General features: G+C 49.3%; 2 protein-coding genes across 2 annotated transcripts in view; both read right to left on the minus strand.

Annotated features, from left to right (window-relative positions):
* Positions 1–520: 520 nt before the first annotated feature.
* Positions 521–7221, minus strand: mecp2 (methyl CpG binding protein 2; the record flags this gene model as incomplete). Its single annotated transcript, XM_079226423.1, has 8 exons — positions 521–1902; positions 1965–2443; positions 2490–3481; positions 4483–4619; positions 4699–4892; positions 5415–5674; positions 5767–5914; positions 7190–7221. The coding sequence occupies 8 exons, from the start codon at positions 7219–7221 to the stop codon at positions 842–844; spliced, it is 3303 nt and encodes a 1100-aa protein (XP_079082549.1). The 3' UTR covers positions 521–841.
* Positions 7222–9591: 2370 nt separating this feature from the next.
* The window catches only part of cacna1fb (calcium channel, voltage-dependent, L type, alpha 1F subunit), a gene marked incomplete at both ends in the record, with an annotated part of 42937 nt that continues 37899 nt past the window's right edge, over positions 9592–14629 (minus strand). The window contains 9 exons of the mRNA XM_079226424.1: positions 9592–9849; positions 9929–10029; positions 10484–10546; positions 10636–10846; positions 11735–11847; positions 12052–12188; positions 12600–12707; positions 13406–13631; positions 14449–14509. Of these exons, the coding sequence (XP_079082550.1) occupies positions 9592–9849; positions 9929–10029; positions 10484–10546; positions 10636–10846; positions 11735–11847; positions 12052–12188; positions 12600–12707; positions 13406–13631; positions 14449–14509 (1278 nt within the window). The remainder of the gene's footprint in view (positions 9850–9928; positions 10030–10483; positions 10547–10635; positions 10847–11734; positions 11848–12051; positions 12189–12599; positions 12708–13405; positions 13632–14448; positions 14510–14629) is intronic.

Genomic DNA, 14629 nt, shown 5'->3' on the forward strand with positions numbered 1-14629 from the left:
CCTCTCACTGGAAGAACAACTCGCTGCGTCGGAAAAACGCCTGAAAAAAACCTTAAAGTGGTTCAGCCATTTCAGACGGTAATCGAACGGATCCCAAAGACTTGGGAGTGAAGTGATGGACGTCGGAACATCGGCTACCTGTCTGGAAGAAGATGGAGACATTACAGACCTCCATCTTTGTTGACGGGAGGTCCGTAAGAAACCAGATTACGCCCCACATCGCCTTATGAGGCTTCCCATCCAGGACTGGTTTCAGTCGGGAGGACGAGTGGGTTCACACGGGACCGGAGACTGGAAGGTCAACGAGCCTGAGGCTGGTTTCCATAGAGATGATCTGTCTGTCTCTCTCTCTGTCCGTCTGTCCTTCCTCAGACTGTCCCGTGTGAACCCGGCAGGACTTTAAATAAGTCAGCAGCACGTCGATGAGCAACAGACCATAATATCAGAGTTTAAAGCTGAATAACAAATAACAAAAAAAACAATAAACGATCAAAATACATAAAAAATAAAAAGGGGTTTATATTCCGGAAGCAACGTTTCGTTCAGAGTAAAGTTGTGAAGCGTCTTTAGTTCCTACTCCACCCTCGGAGACTAGCGGGACACAACAGCTGCCTTTTGATTATATATACACACATTATTACTTTTTTATAGTTTTTTTTTTTTCCCTCGTTGATTTTCCTATAAAAAGACACGATCCGCCGTCCTGATCCAGAACTTTACAAAGTCTCCAGAAACAATCCGACGTGGAGCCTGTGACAGTCCGACAGCTCCGCGAGACGCTCATCCTTCAGTGTAAAATCTCTTCGCCTCCTCTTTCCTCTTCCGTCCCGACTCGGACCGATCAGCTGACTCGCTCGCTGACGGCGGTCCGAGACTCCACGGTCTCCTCTCGGCTGGGACAGGGGACGGCGGACTGAGGGACGATGTCTCTGAGGTCCCGGCCTTCGCCAGCTGCCGCCGCCGCATCCGTCTCCGGCCGCAGCCTGGCCCGACCGTCTGTCCCGGGGACCGGACCGACCCCGGCTGCTCCTGGGGGTCCAGAGGGCCTCGAGGTGCTGTTGGACCCTCTTTCGCCCCCTACGACCTCTCTGCCCTCTGCGCCACCCTCTCGGCTATGCGGGGGGTTACTTCGGCCGGCCCGCGTGGTGCTCAGATCTTGGGGCTGTTCGCTCTGGTTCTGTTGACCTGGACCCAGGTTGGTTCTAGTTAGGCCGGGAGACGATCGGTGGGACGAGAGGTGGTGCTGCACATGGGGCCTGGTGAGCTGGGGGCGGGGCTGTGTTTGAATCCGCTGAACGTGCGGTTGTGCTTGAGACTGCGGGGGCCTAGACTGGGATAGGGACTGTCTGGGTTGTGGTCTGTATTGAGTCTGGAGTTGGTGTTGCAATGGGGGCCTTGTCTGGGGTTGGGGCTGCGCTTGATGCCTGGGTTGCAGGTGAGCTGGAGTTTGGGCTGGGGTCCTGGACTGGGGTTGAGCTGGGGTTTGGGTTGGGGTCCTGGACTGGGGTTGAGCTGGGGTTTGGGTTGGGGTCCTGGACTGGGGTTGAGCTGGAGTTTGGGTTGGGGTCCTGGACTTGGGTTGAGCTGGAGTTTGGGTTGGGGTCCTGGACTGGGGTTGAGCTGGGGTTGGGGTCCTGGACTGGGGTTGAGCTGGAGTTTGGGTTGGGGTCCTGGACTGGGGTTGAGCTGGAGTTTGGGTTGGGGTCCTGGACTGGGGTTGAGCTGGAGTTTGGGTTGGGGTCCTGGACTGGGGTTGAGCTGGAGTTTGGGTTGGGGTCCTGGACTGGGGTTGAGCTAGAGCTTGGGTTGGGGTCCTGGACTGGGGTTGAGCTGGAGTTTGGGTTGGGGTCCTGGACTGGGGTTGAGCTGGAGTTTGGGTTGGGGTCCTGGACTGGGGTTGAGCTGGAGTTTGGGTTGGGGTCCTGGGCTGGGGTTGAACTGGAGTTTGGGTTGGGGTCCTGGACTGGGGTTGAACTGGAGTTTGGGTTGGGGTCCTGGACTGGGGTTGAGCTGGAGTTTGGGTTGGGGTCCTGGGCTGGGGTTGAGCTGGGGTCCTGGACTGGGGGTGATGCTGAGTTTGGGCCGGGGTCCTGGACTGGGGTTGTGGCGCAGTTTGTGCTGGGGTTGTGGGCTGGGATTGAGGCTGAGTTTGTGAAGGAGATCTAAGATGCAGTTGATTCTGAAGTTGGGCTGGGGTCCTGGACTGGGCCTGGAGTTGAGGCTGCAGTGACTGCCGGGGCTGGGGTTGAGGTTTGAGTACTGTGGGAGACTGGGTTTGTGGCTGTGGATGCCTTGCTTGGGGCGGATGAAGGTGCAGGATGGATGGGGATTGAGAAGGCTGGGTGTGGTGCTGAGCAGGGGACTGGAGAGGAAGGGACTGGGCTTTCTGAGGGGAGGCCTGGATCTGACTGTGGGTTTGGGGTGGGGGTGGTTGGGACCTTGGCTGGGGCAAGACATGCCTGGTAGGAGAGAGCTGAGGTGCTGGGTACCGAGGCTGGGCTTGTGGCTGACTGGGAGACTGGAGATGCTGCTGGGAAGGAGGAGGTTGGGGTTGGTGCCGCGGTTGAGGGGGAGGATGCCGAGGTTCGGGCGGGGTCTGAGGGGCAGACCTCGATTGGGGTCTTGGAGGAGTTTGTTGGGTGGTGGTGAGCTGAGCCACAGCCTGGGGCTTGACTTCAGGCTTGGACTGGCTAGAGGGTGCCGGGTGTCCAGAGGCTGGAGGGGGAGGAGGCTGATCCAACGTAGAGGCAGAGGAATGTTGGTGACGATGATGATGGTGGTGGTGGTGATGATGGTGGTGTTTGTGAGGCGGCCGGTCCTTCCTTTTGTGGCTCTTTGATGGGCTGATGCTACTGCTGCTGCTGCTACTTCTTCCTCCACCTGCCTTGTCACCGACGTCTTCTTCTTCGACTTCCTCTCCTCTGCTTCTTCCTTCTCCTGTCGCTATTCCCGTTTTCTCCTTGTGCTTCCTCCCTTTATGCGCCTTGTGTCCGTGTGGTTGGCTTTCATCTGAAGCGGCGGCGGGCTGCTTCTGTGATTGGCTCTGCTCAGAGGGGGCGGGCTGAGGCTCTGGGGTCGGAGGTCCCTCCCCTTTACCGGCCTCCCCCTCCACAGTGACCCTTCTTTCGGTCTCAGTTGCGGTAGCGGCCGGAGTCTGAACACTTTCCACCTCCTCCACCGTCTCTCTCGTTTTACGCTTCTTGATTGGCAGGGCTGTTTCCTGGACGACGTGTTTGGCGGAAGACTCCTTGGCTGCTCTCCGTTTGGCCTCTGCGGCTAAAATGGCCGCCGCGGCGTAGCTCCCAGCCACGGGGGTTGACGCCGTGGAGGTGGCTGCCGTGGCCACCGATGAAACTGCCGAGGCCGAGGCTGGTTTCCTGCCCCGTTTCTTGGGTGTGGTCTGTGGTGGAGCTGGAGGTTCCTGTTCCGATTTCCTCTTCCTGCCGGGACGGGACTTGGGCACCGGGACAGGAGACACCAACTGCAGAGAGTTACATCAAGAGGTTAAGAACAATAACACATTGGATTACATCCTGAAGCACCAACTAGACTTATGCACACCGTAAAAGTCGGGTTATAAGCCACTACTTCCTTCGGTGGTTGTCCCCGCTGCTGCTAGCTCCCCGCTATCTCCCCGCTGTAGCCCGACTCGGGCAGCAGCGCTAGCTTGCTACAGCGGGGACAACCACTGAAGGTAGTAGCGGCATATAACCCGACTTTTACGGTACTGCACACGTCCTCTAGATAACAGACACAAAGTCCACAACACCCACTGCAACAAGCTCCAACATCTTCAACACACATGTAGACTGGACAAACCCCCGTAAGTCCTGTCCCTCTTTCCTGATTCCTTTGCTTGTTTGCTGGAACCTTTCTCAGGCTGACTGAAAGTCCTTCCACGTCCTGGTGCATGAGTTCTAATCGACCCCTCGAGACCTTTTACAGCGTTCAGTCTGCACATCAAGTGGCACCGACGACCTTCAGGCGACAACTCTTTTTTGTGAGTAGCTGTTTGTATGTTGGTATATAGAGGGTGTTAGGAAGCTAAACATGGAGGGACTTGGGACCCAGGGGAATGTAGGTGAAAAAAAACAACAGGAACTGTCTCTTCCTGTTTGTATTTTTATGTAGTGACGGAGTTTCTTCTTGGTGTGATAGTGGGCGAGCTGTACCCAGCATGCAGTTTGGAGGTGTAATTTGATAAATGTACAATTATTAGTGTTACAAATTGTTTATGTGTCACAAACTGTTGTGTCGTGGTGTTTTACCTGTTAAAGAGCGTTAGTTGTGGGTTATTAATTGTTGTTATAAAGTTATAACCATGACTAAAGTTATAACCATGACACATAAGACTGCTACGCCCTCAGCGGTGAGCTGTGAAAATTACATTTTGCTGCCTGCTGAAAAGCGACGCAAATGACATACCGTATGGAAATTTGAAAATCGGTATTCCGGTTGAACCTAATGACCGGCCGATCGTACCTTTGAGGCCGTGGAGGTGGAGGCAGTGGAGGATTCTGCCTTGCTGAAGGGCATCTTGACCAGCAGTTTGCCCGGAGTTTTCTCGACCACGCGTTTCATGGCCACGCCCTCCGTAGCCTGACGCATGTTCCCGCTGCCTGAAACGAGAGACGCGCGTATGAAACCGACCGTTGACTTCCAATTAAATACCTTCGGTTACATCCGTACGCTCCGTACCTTTGGGCCTCCCCCGGCCTCGTCCCGACGGTTTCACCATCTTGGCTTTCTTTGGGGGGCGCTTCTCGCGGCGGGAGGGGCTTCCGCGTCCGGTGACGGTGAAATCAAAATCATTGGAGTTGGTGGTCGTGTCGCCGACCTTCTGGAAGTAAGCGATGAGTTCAACCTTGGAGCGAAACGCTTTTCCCTCTGAGCTGAAGAATGAGAAAGAAACGGCAGCACGTTGTCTGTGAAACAGCAGGGTTCAAACACATTGTGACCAGTGGGTTTCATGACTTTTCCATTATTTTAAACCAAATGTCCATGAGCAAACATTTAGTGAAATCTGGCTGTAAACAGTAAAAAGTGAGTAAAAGTAGTATTTAAACTAACAATGAGAATACAAAGCATACAGTAAACCTTAAATGACACAAATGAATGAGACAATAGTTTGATTAAAAGAATAAACATGTATATAGATGCCTGTATGTATGCCTGCTTATATTTTGAGTCTTTCTTTTAAAAGCATATCAATTATTTCAAACTCAGCGTAAATGAACGACATGAACACATGAATATAACACATTTACATGACTTTTACAACACTTTTGTGATTTTTTTTTTCAAGGACTTTTCCAGGCCTGGAAATAACCATTTTAAAACTCCAGGACTTTTCCATGACCGTAAGAACCCTGAACAGTTTCCATCATCTGGCCATGAAGACATGTTTGCTTTACTTGATCAGGTAGACGTCAAACTTTCCCGCCGAGCGTCCGGACTTCCTCTGCTTGAGTTTGCGGGTCCAGCCTTCGGGCAGCGACGGGTCGTCGTACAGCGGCCCGCGGTCCCGTATGACGGAGCGCCGCTGCCTGGGAGAACCTGCAGACTCGCTGGCGGCTGCCGACTCCGACCCCGGCTCCGAGGGGCCCGACCCCGGCTCCGAGGGTCCCGGCTCCGAGGGCCCCGGCTCCGAGGGCCCCGGCACCGGCTCCGACGCCTAGCAGAAAATAAAGTGACATGTTGTTTGGCGATAGAACTCCAGGACTCGCTGACCCTCTTAACTCCTGGTGTTGCAACACCTGCTCTTACCTGGCTCTGTGGCTCCGCCCCCGTCTGTGACTCTGCCTCCCGGTCAACATGGCGTCGCTCCTTGCGGGCCTTCTTGGTCTTACTGTGGGACCTGTCTCTCTCTTTGGAGGCGGCCTGCGGGTCAACGGGTCCCTCCTCACCCTCCTCCCTGTGGTGAGGAGATTACATCACTGATGACATCACACGGTCAGAGCTTTGTAGTTCAAACAAAGATGGTAACAACACACCCGCATGCTCAATTAAAGTGATATTTGCATACATTAACGTTCACACACAACAATAACCCGGGCTGAAAGGAGCAGGTAGAGGTTGTGTTTATGTAACATGTTTATGATTAATGTTTATGACGCGTTACATCTGTAGTTCTTCCTCAGAAGAACTACAACGAGCTTTCTAACTCGTCTTTGTTTGTTTCAGTGAGATTTAAATCTGTTCTTCGACCGTGAAGATGTTTCATTCGACCTTCAGTTCGGCTGCAAAAACCTGATTCACGGTTTAGTTTACAGACAAAGAGATTCATCAATGGATTACACTTACATTCCGTGCACTTTATTTTAAACTTGAATTCTATATTCTACTGTGGATTCAATTGTAAATATTCATGCTCCCATTTATTGCACTATGTTTAATGTTATTGTGATTCTGAAACAACAAAACAAACAAGAACACAAACGAGAAAACAAACAACAAAACAATCATCATGATCAATCAATCAATAAATTAATGGATGACTCGTTTCATTGTTTTATTATTAAAAATGAACAAGAATCTGGTTTACACACACACACACACACACACACACACGCGCCTGGCTCAGCGGCACTGAGGCAACAGATGAGGTCTAACCTATATGTGTGTGTGTGTGTGTGTGTGTGTATATAGAGGGGGGTTAACCCGGGTTAATGAACGTGTCTGTAGAGGTGTGTTTAGACAGGAGGAAGGGTATAAAGAGGGGGTATAAAGATGTTATAGAGAAAGGCACGGGGGTAGAGAGGGGGGTTATGGGTGGGTGGGTATACCCAGGGGGAGGGGAGGAGGGGTATAAAGGGGTATAGGACAAAACCGCCGGATGGAAACACTCTGTGATGCTAACGGTAGCTAGCAGCACGTTAGCTCTGGAGGTCGCCCCGGGCTCCTCTCCTCCTCTCCGTCGGCCTCCGGCCTCACTTCCCGGGTAGTTTGTGTGAGAGTCCGGGCGGCCCGGCGCAGCACGGAGCGGCTAAACAGCAGCAAGCTAAAGTACAGACTTAGCAGTAAGTTGGTGACGTATTCCCGCTAACCCCGCTCCGCCGAGACGGGCCGGGCACTAAAACAACGCACTTTTTACTTCAATAAAACACACGACAGAAACGCTCGCGGCGGTCGGAGGCGGCAGTAGCGGCGGAGCGTTAACGGAGGGTAAAATGTAAAAAAGCCCACTTACAGTCTCTCCTCTCCGCTCTCCACGGCGGCCATTTTTATTTAAATAAATAATTTTATATATAAAAAAAAAAAAGCCTCCAAACATCTCTGCTGCACCCCGCCCCCTTCGACTCCATTTTCAACCGCCGTCAGTCCGCAAAACATCGCGAGATCTGAACGAAGATGAGGTCAACAACACCCCAAAAGCGCGAGCGCAGGGGCGGCGTAGTCCCGCGAGATTGGAAGTCCGCGGTCACACTGAGACGTTCAGGGACGCTCTCTGACATCTGTAGAAATCTAAACTGAACTGAAATGAACCCAAACAATGTGTTTCGTTTTTGTCCAGAAATACTTCAACAACATACACAGAATGTGAACGGTGAATAAAAAAAGCATTATTAAATAATAAATAAAAACAATAAAATTACCACTTATATATGTACGAAATTATTGACAAATAGATTACAGAATTACAATTCTGAATTAAGCAGAATGCAGAATCAAGTTTAGTTCCCTATAGTGATCATTCTGTTTATTATTAACATCTGGACAGTTTATTTAGTGTTTTGTAAAAAGTGTCTTTACTAACAGAAGATTGGAAGACGTTCAAAAAGACGAAGAAGAGGATAAATCAACCATTGGTCAAAGAAACAGGAAGCTTAGATTCAAACAGGAGCAACTTCCGGTCTCAGAGTTTCACAATAAAAGCATCCTAGAACGAGCTGAACTTCAGACTTCACAGTAGAAACAGAAGGTGATCAGCTGATCTAATCACAGATGAAACCTCTTCAATCAATATGTACTGATCAATAATCAACGGGTTAGAATATCACTGTGCTCATGCAATGTATTGATCCTGTCAAAGTTTACAAGTGAAGCATTGATCCACATCCACATTTTAATATTTCATATTTTCTACAGCTTCTTTTGTCTGTTAACATTCACATATCTAGCAATTATATAGAACATTTTACATTTATGAATACATATATAGAACATATCTATATGAATATGTTATATACATGTATGTCAATTTATTTCTGTATTTATTTACATATTTATTTATACCTTCAGTCAAATGATTTTATGAATCAACTGGTCATTGTTGATCCAATAGTTCAATATTTAGGTTGATTATAAACATTATGAACAAAGAAGTCTGAACATGTTTATTGTTGCATTTTATTTTATTTTTTAATTTTTTAGTTCTTAGATTCATAGAAACATACTTTCATACTTTATCTTATGAGGATGGGGAAGTTTATTTTAATATTCACAAACAAAGTTTCCTTCATGTTCAGCAGATCTTCATCAGCTGCTGAGGACAATGATTTCACGATGAACGCCGAGGCTTCTGGGAAACGGTGTTTGTTTTAAGTGCAACCAGAAACCTGAGCGCTGAATAATCAACAAGAAGAAGTTTATGAACCAAACGGAACCAGAAGCTGCTTTTCTCTCTTTATTTCAGCTCTGAAGAGGATGTTTGGGGTTAAAAAGCCCTTAACCGCTGGGAGAAAACCCCAAAGAGGGCGGAGACACAGAAACACCAGAAAGAGTTCTCTGTTGGAATAAAAAAGATCAAACACACCGAACAAACACTCCTAAAAAAAAGTCTTTTCACGTCGTCTTCATTTATGAGAATAAAAACACATCAAATATGTTCAACACAATGTTTACCAACAGAAACAGAAACACACTTTCCTGTTGACCTCCATCTAAACCTGATGAAACAAGAAACACAGCTCACGGAAATAATGGTTCCACTCTCACTGAGATGAGACGTGAACCAGATGAACCACCAACGAGTCAGACATGTTATACTTAACCCCACCGACTCCTCTGGTTGTATAGAAGTATATGCTTCATGTGTTAAAGCTGCATTCTCTCTCCTGACCACCAGGGGGCGACTCCTCTGCTTGTATAGAAGTCTATATAAATGACTCTACTTCTCTTGATGTATTCCCTCAGTAAACATTGTAAACATGAGTTTATGTCTCAATCTCTAGTTTCAAGTCTTCTTCAATACAGCATGATGTTCATTTAGTAAATTATGGTCATTTAGAGTCAAACAGACCATAAAGCAGGGGACGCTTTAGGGCGGGGCTACAAGGTGATTGACAGGTTTACCCGAGACGTATACGCCGTCTCTACGTTCAGTCCATATATGGTCACTTCCTGTTCCCTGCTTGCAAAAAACAAGATGGCAACGACCAAAACGTTGACCTGGAGGCTTCAGAACGTCTGAATATTTCTTCCTCTAGTTTTCCATGCTTTGAATTATAAATTACAAAAATGACAACACAACCTGTAAAACTCACGAATCCTGTCAGTCAGTTTTACTTTTATTAAGCCCCGCCCTCCTCTCTGTCCTGTCCCCCTATTGGTTAAAGGTCTCGTCACTGATTGGCTCAGAGCGCCGGCCCGTCAGAACGAAGTCACGCAGGTCATCTCGTCGGCCAGCTCGTCCTCGTCGCGGCCCGTCCTGATTGGCTCCTCGTCGCTGTAGAGCGCGGCGGGGTCGGCGGCGCTGAGCAAACTGTGGCTCCCGGTGCCGAGAAGGTCGCTGGCGGCCGACTCCATCTCGTCCACCGTCATGTGACACGCGTCGGCGATCTCCCGCTTGGCAAACGCCACGAACTTGGGATCCCGGGCGTAAAGGCCGAGCCCCTCCGAGATCAGGACCTGGAGAGACCAGCACAAAGAGTCAAGCGGCGCCCGTCCGTCACCCGTCAATGGCGGAAACACACGGACGCCGCCTCACCGCCTCCACCAGGCTGTCGGCCGATCCGCGCTTCTCCGTCAGCTGGCCGCCGAGCTGGGAGGGAACTCTGAGGGTGGTGTAGGCTCTGTAAGGGGGCGGGGCTGCAACCAGAGTCACATGACACGTTCAGTCACATGGCGACATAACAGAGGGTCATATGCAGACTAATATCAGTACAACAATATATATTCTAAATACTCATTCGTATGTACTGCATACTAATATACTTACTACTACATACTCATTCAGTATGTACTACATACTAATGTACCAAATACTAATATACTTACTACTACATACTAATGTACCAAATACTAATGTACTTACTACTACATACTCAATAAGTATGTACTGCATACTACTAAATACTACATACAATAAGTATGTAAAGCTCATGTGAACATCCTTAATTCTACGTTTATGTCATGTTAGATGAATATTATGAGAAAGGATGACATTTGTAAAACCACGTTAAAGATCGTTCTCTTCTATATCCTATATTTGATATTCTATCTTTCATATTCTATATTATCTGTGTTTGTCCACCCTCCCTACCTGAAGTCCCTGCGGGGCCACCGTACCAGGCCGGTCTGGGCGCTGCACCTGTCACATGGACACCTGAAGGATAAAAGACCAGAATCACTGAGCACAACGCAGGGGATGCTAGCTTGTTAGCGCTGAGGCTTCTGGGACAGAACACATCTCACCTCTTCCTGCGCCTCCCTTCATCCCCTCTCCTCCTCCTCCCCCTCCTCCTCCCCGTCCTCCTCCCCTCTCTCCCCCCCAGGGTGGGCTGCCTTCCTCCTCCACCAGGATGAGAGGAGCGTAGAGGAGGCGGCCGCGGCGAGGACACGGGTTCGCCCAGGACGCCGAGGAGCGACCGGAGGAGTGACGGGACTCGTAACTGCTGAACGTCTGCTGAGGAAGAGGAGAAGGTGCGTGTTACCTGTGTGAGTGTTACCTGTGTGAGTTACCTGTGTGAGTGTTACCTGTGTGAGTGTTACCTGTGTGAGTGTTACCTGTGTGTTACCTGTGTGAGTGTTACCTGTGTGTGTTACCTGTGTGAGTGTTACCTGTGTGCGTGTTACCTATGTGTCACCTGTGTGAGTGTCACCTGTGTGAGTGTTACCTGTGTGTGTGTTACCTATGTGTTACCTGTGTGACCTGTGTGAGTGTTACCTGTGTGTGTTACCTATGTGTTACCTGTGTGACCTGTGTGAGTGTTACCTGTGTGAGTGTTACCTGTGTGAGTGTTACCTGTGTGAGTGTTACCTGTGTGTGTTACCTGTGTGAGTGTCACCTGTGTGAGTGTCACCTGTGTGAGTGTCACCTGTGTGAGTGTTACCTGTGTGAGTGTTACCTGTTTACCTGTGTGACCTGTGTGAGTGTTACCTGTGTTAGTGTTACCTGTGTGTGTGTTAACATGTGAGTGTTACCTGTGTGAGTGTTTCCTATGTGTTACCTGTGCGAGTGTTACCTGTGTGAGTGTTACCTGTGTGTGTGTTACCTGTGTGTGTTAACATGTGAGTGTTACCTGTGTGAGTGTTACCTGTGTGAGTGTTACCTGTGTGTGTTAACATGTGAGTGTTACCTGTGTGAGTGTTACCTGTGTGAGTGTTACCTGTGTGAGTGTTACCTGTGTGTGTTAACATGTGAGTGTTACCTGTGTGAGTGTTACCTATGTGTTTCCTGTGTGAGTGTTACCTGTGTGAGTGTTACCTGTGTGTGTTAACATGTGAGTGTTACCTGTGTGAGTGTTACCTGTGTGTGTGTTACCTGTGTGTGTGTTACCTGTGTGCGTGATACCTGTGTGCGTGTGCGCCGTGGCGGGGAGGTGGGGTGATACGTTCCGGGGATCGGCAGGTCGTCACTGCTGCCCTGTCTCCTCAAACACTGGATGTTGAATGATGGCTTCCGACCTGACGGACGACAACGAAACAAACGCACCCGAACAGCTGAAGACGTATATTCAAACAATAATAAAAAACAGTAATATTTCACTTTAACTTCCCATCCAGGTGATCTCTCTCTCATGAGTTATTGTTACACCTCGTCATCTCATCTCATTAGAAGTGAGACTTGTCATCAGGTCGTACCTGTGACATCACAGCGTGTCATCGTACCTGTGGGCGTGGCAGGAAGTAGGCGTCGCCGGGTCGTCCTCCTGGCTTCGTTGTACCCGTTACCATAGCTGCTGTTGGAGTAGGGGGCGTGGCCATCGTAGTGGTCTCTGTACAGAGGAGGCTCGTCAGGGTAGTGTCTGCAGGGACACACACACACCTGTCTGTCTCTCTGTCCGTACATGTCTGTGTGCCAGTCTACCTGTTTGTCTGTATACCTGTCTGTCTGTCTCTGCGTACCTGTGTGTGTGCGTACCTGTGTGTGTGCGTACCTGTCTGTGTGCGTACCTGTGTGTGTGCGTACCTGTGTGTGTGCGTGACTGTCGCTCTCAGTGTACCTGTCTGTCTGTGTGCTACCTGTCTGTGTGCTACCTGTCTGTGTGCGTACCTGTCTGTGTGCTACCTGTCTGTGTGCGGACCTGTCTACCTGTGTGCTACCTGTCTACCTGTGTGCTACCTGTCTGTGTGCGTACCTGTCTACCTGTGTGCTACCTGTCTGTGTGCTACCTGTCTGTGTGCTACCTGTGTGTGCTACCTGTCTGTGTGCGTACCTGTCTCTGGAGGTGAGGCTGTCGTTGTCCTCCTCCCGGCTGTAGTAGCCCTGCTCTCCGTACGTCTCCAGGTCCCCGTTCCTCCAGTGCCGGTCCCTGGAGCCTCTCCTGAGGAGACACATGTTATCACAGCGGGAGCAGCGGCCTCTGGTGGCCGTGAGAGGAACTGCTGCTTTCAAATTCAACTTATTTATACAACTAGTTCCTCACTTTTTTATCCTGTAACCTTTATATAATCATATCATAAACACAGAAGAGAACATACTAAATACTTCTATGAACTAAAAACTATAAATATCCAAACTATTTGGATCAGATTTATTCTTTAATATTCTTTTCTCACTTGGTCATGTGATAATAGTAGTACGGTACCTGGTGGTCTAGTTAGAATACTACTACAGTACCTGGTGGTCTAGTTAGAATACTACTTCAGTACCTGGTGGTCTTGTGGTAATACTAGTACTACGGTACCTGGTGGTCTTGTGGTAATACTACTACAGTACCTGGTGGTCTTGTGATAATACTACTACTACAGTATCTGGTGGTCTTGTGGTAATACTACTACAGTACCTGGTGGTCTTGTGATAATATTACTACTACAGTATCTGGTGGTCTTGTGGTAATACTACTACAGTACCTGGTGGTCTTGTGGTAATACTACTACTACAGTATCTGGTGGTCTTGTGGTAATACTAGTACTACGGTACCTGGTGGTCTTGTGGTAATACTACTACTACAGTATCTGGTGGTCTTGTGGTAATACTACTACAGTACCTGGTGGTCTTGTGGTAATACTACTACAGTACCTGGTGGTCTTGTGGTGCGGTCTCTTGTGGTCTCCGTGGTCCAGCAGGCCGTTCTTGGCTGACGGCCGGCGGTGATGATGATGAAGATTGACGGACGACCTCGCCTCGTCTCCACGCCGAAGAGGTTCGTCGTGCTCGCTGCCGTTCGGCATCTTAGTGAGGGAACCGACCCGGTGGACCAGACCGCCGTTGGACACGCCGCCGTCCCCCGCCGGCCCTCCGGGACCTGCAGGACCACGGGGTGTAACTTTAAAGCAGTGGGTCTCAAACCTTTTCTGTCACGCCCCACTTTGGAGGAAGAAACATGTTCGCGCCCCACCGCCCCAAAAACATTGTAACAAAATGGTCCAACTTTTTGTGACTCCTCCATCCGTGCCTTTTCTCTCTACTCGCTTCGACTTTTTCCACTCTGGAGGCTTCTGTGATCGTGGGAGGTTTCTTAAAACGCGTCACACGTCTTAAGCAGAGATTTTTGCAAATGTTAATACCCAGCATGCCCCAACCCAATGATGTTTAGATATAAAGGTTATAATTTTTACATTTTTGAACCGGACATGGTAATTCTCCAATGCTTTGATTTATTGTGATTCTTCTTCTGATTCTTTAGGTCATTATCTTTACAAAGAGGGGTCTTACAACTCTGTAGGTTGTTTAGGCCTTGAAGCATGCATCTGGAAAAACTCGGGGAGGCATTTTGGGGAAATCTTGCTCAAATCATGCTCTATGTTCATAGTTATGATCAAAATATGTTATAAAAGTAATTTATTCATGAGACCTCATTTGGGGTTCATACGACTACTTGAACAGACCTCACTAAGAACTCTAGAAGGGCTTCTCCCCCCCGAGACGGGGACTCTGGGCTCAAAAGGTTAATTACTGAGGATGGGTAAAATGCAGAGAATAATTTCCACACTGTGTAATACCTCCGCGCCCCACTAGAGGGTCGCGCCCCACAGTTTGAGAACCACTGCTTTAAATGATGGATTATTAATAGTTGCATTAAACTGATAATAAATAATATGGTGTGGAACATGGTCGCTCACCAGTGGGCGTGGCCAGTATGGAGCCTCGTCGATCTCTCTCTGGTCCGACGCCGTCGCCGCCCTGCGGAGACACATCGGCTGTTTACAGACGGACAGACGGACGAGTGGGCGTCGCTCGCGTCACGTCAACGTGTCCGTAGAGACCTGAGACGTCAACAAGGTCCATAGGGACCTGATGCGT

The sequence above is a fragment of the Taurulus bubalis genome (genome assembly GCF_910589615.1).
Source record: "Taurulus bubalis genome assembly, chromosome: 11".
In the NCBI taxonomy this organism is placed as follows: Eukaryota; Metazoa; Chordata; class Actinopteri; order Perciformes; family Cottidae; genus Taurulus; species Taurulus bubalis.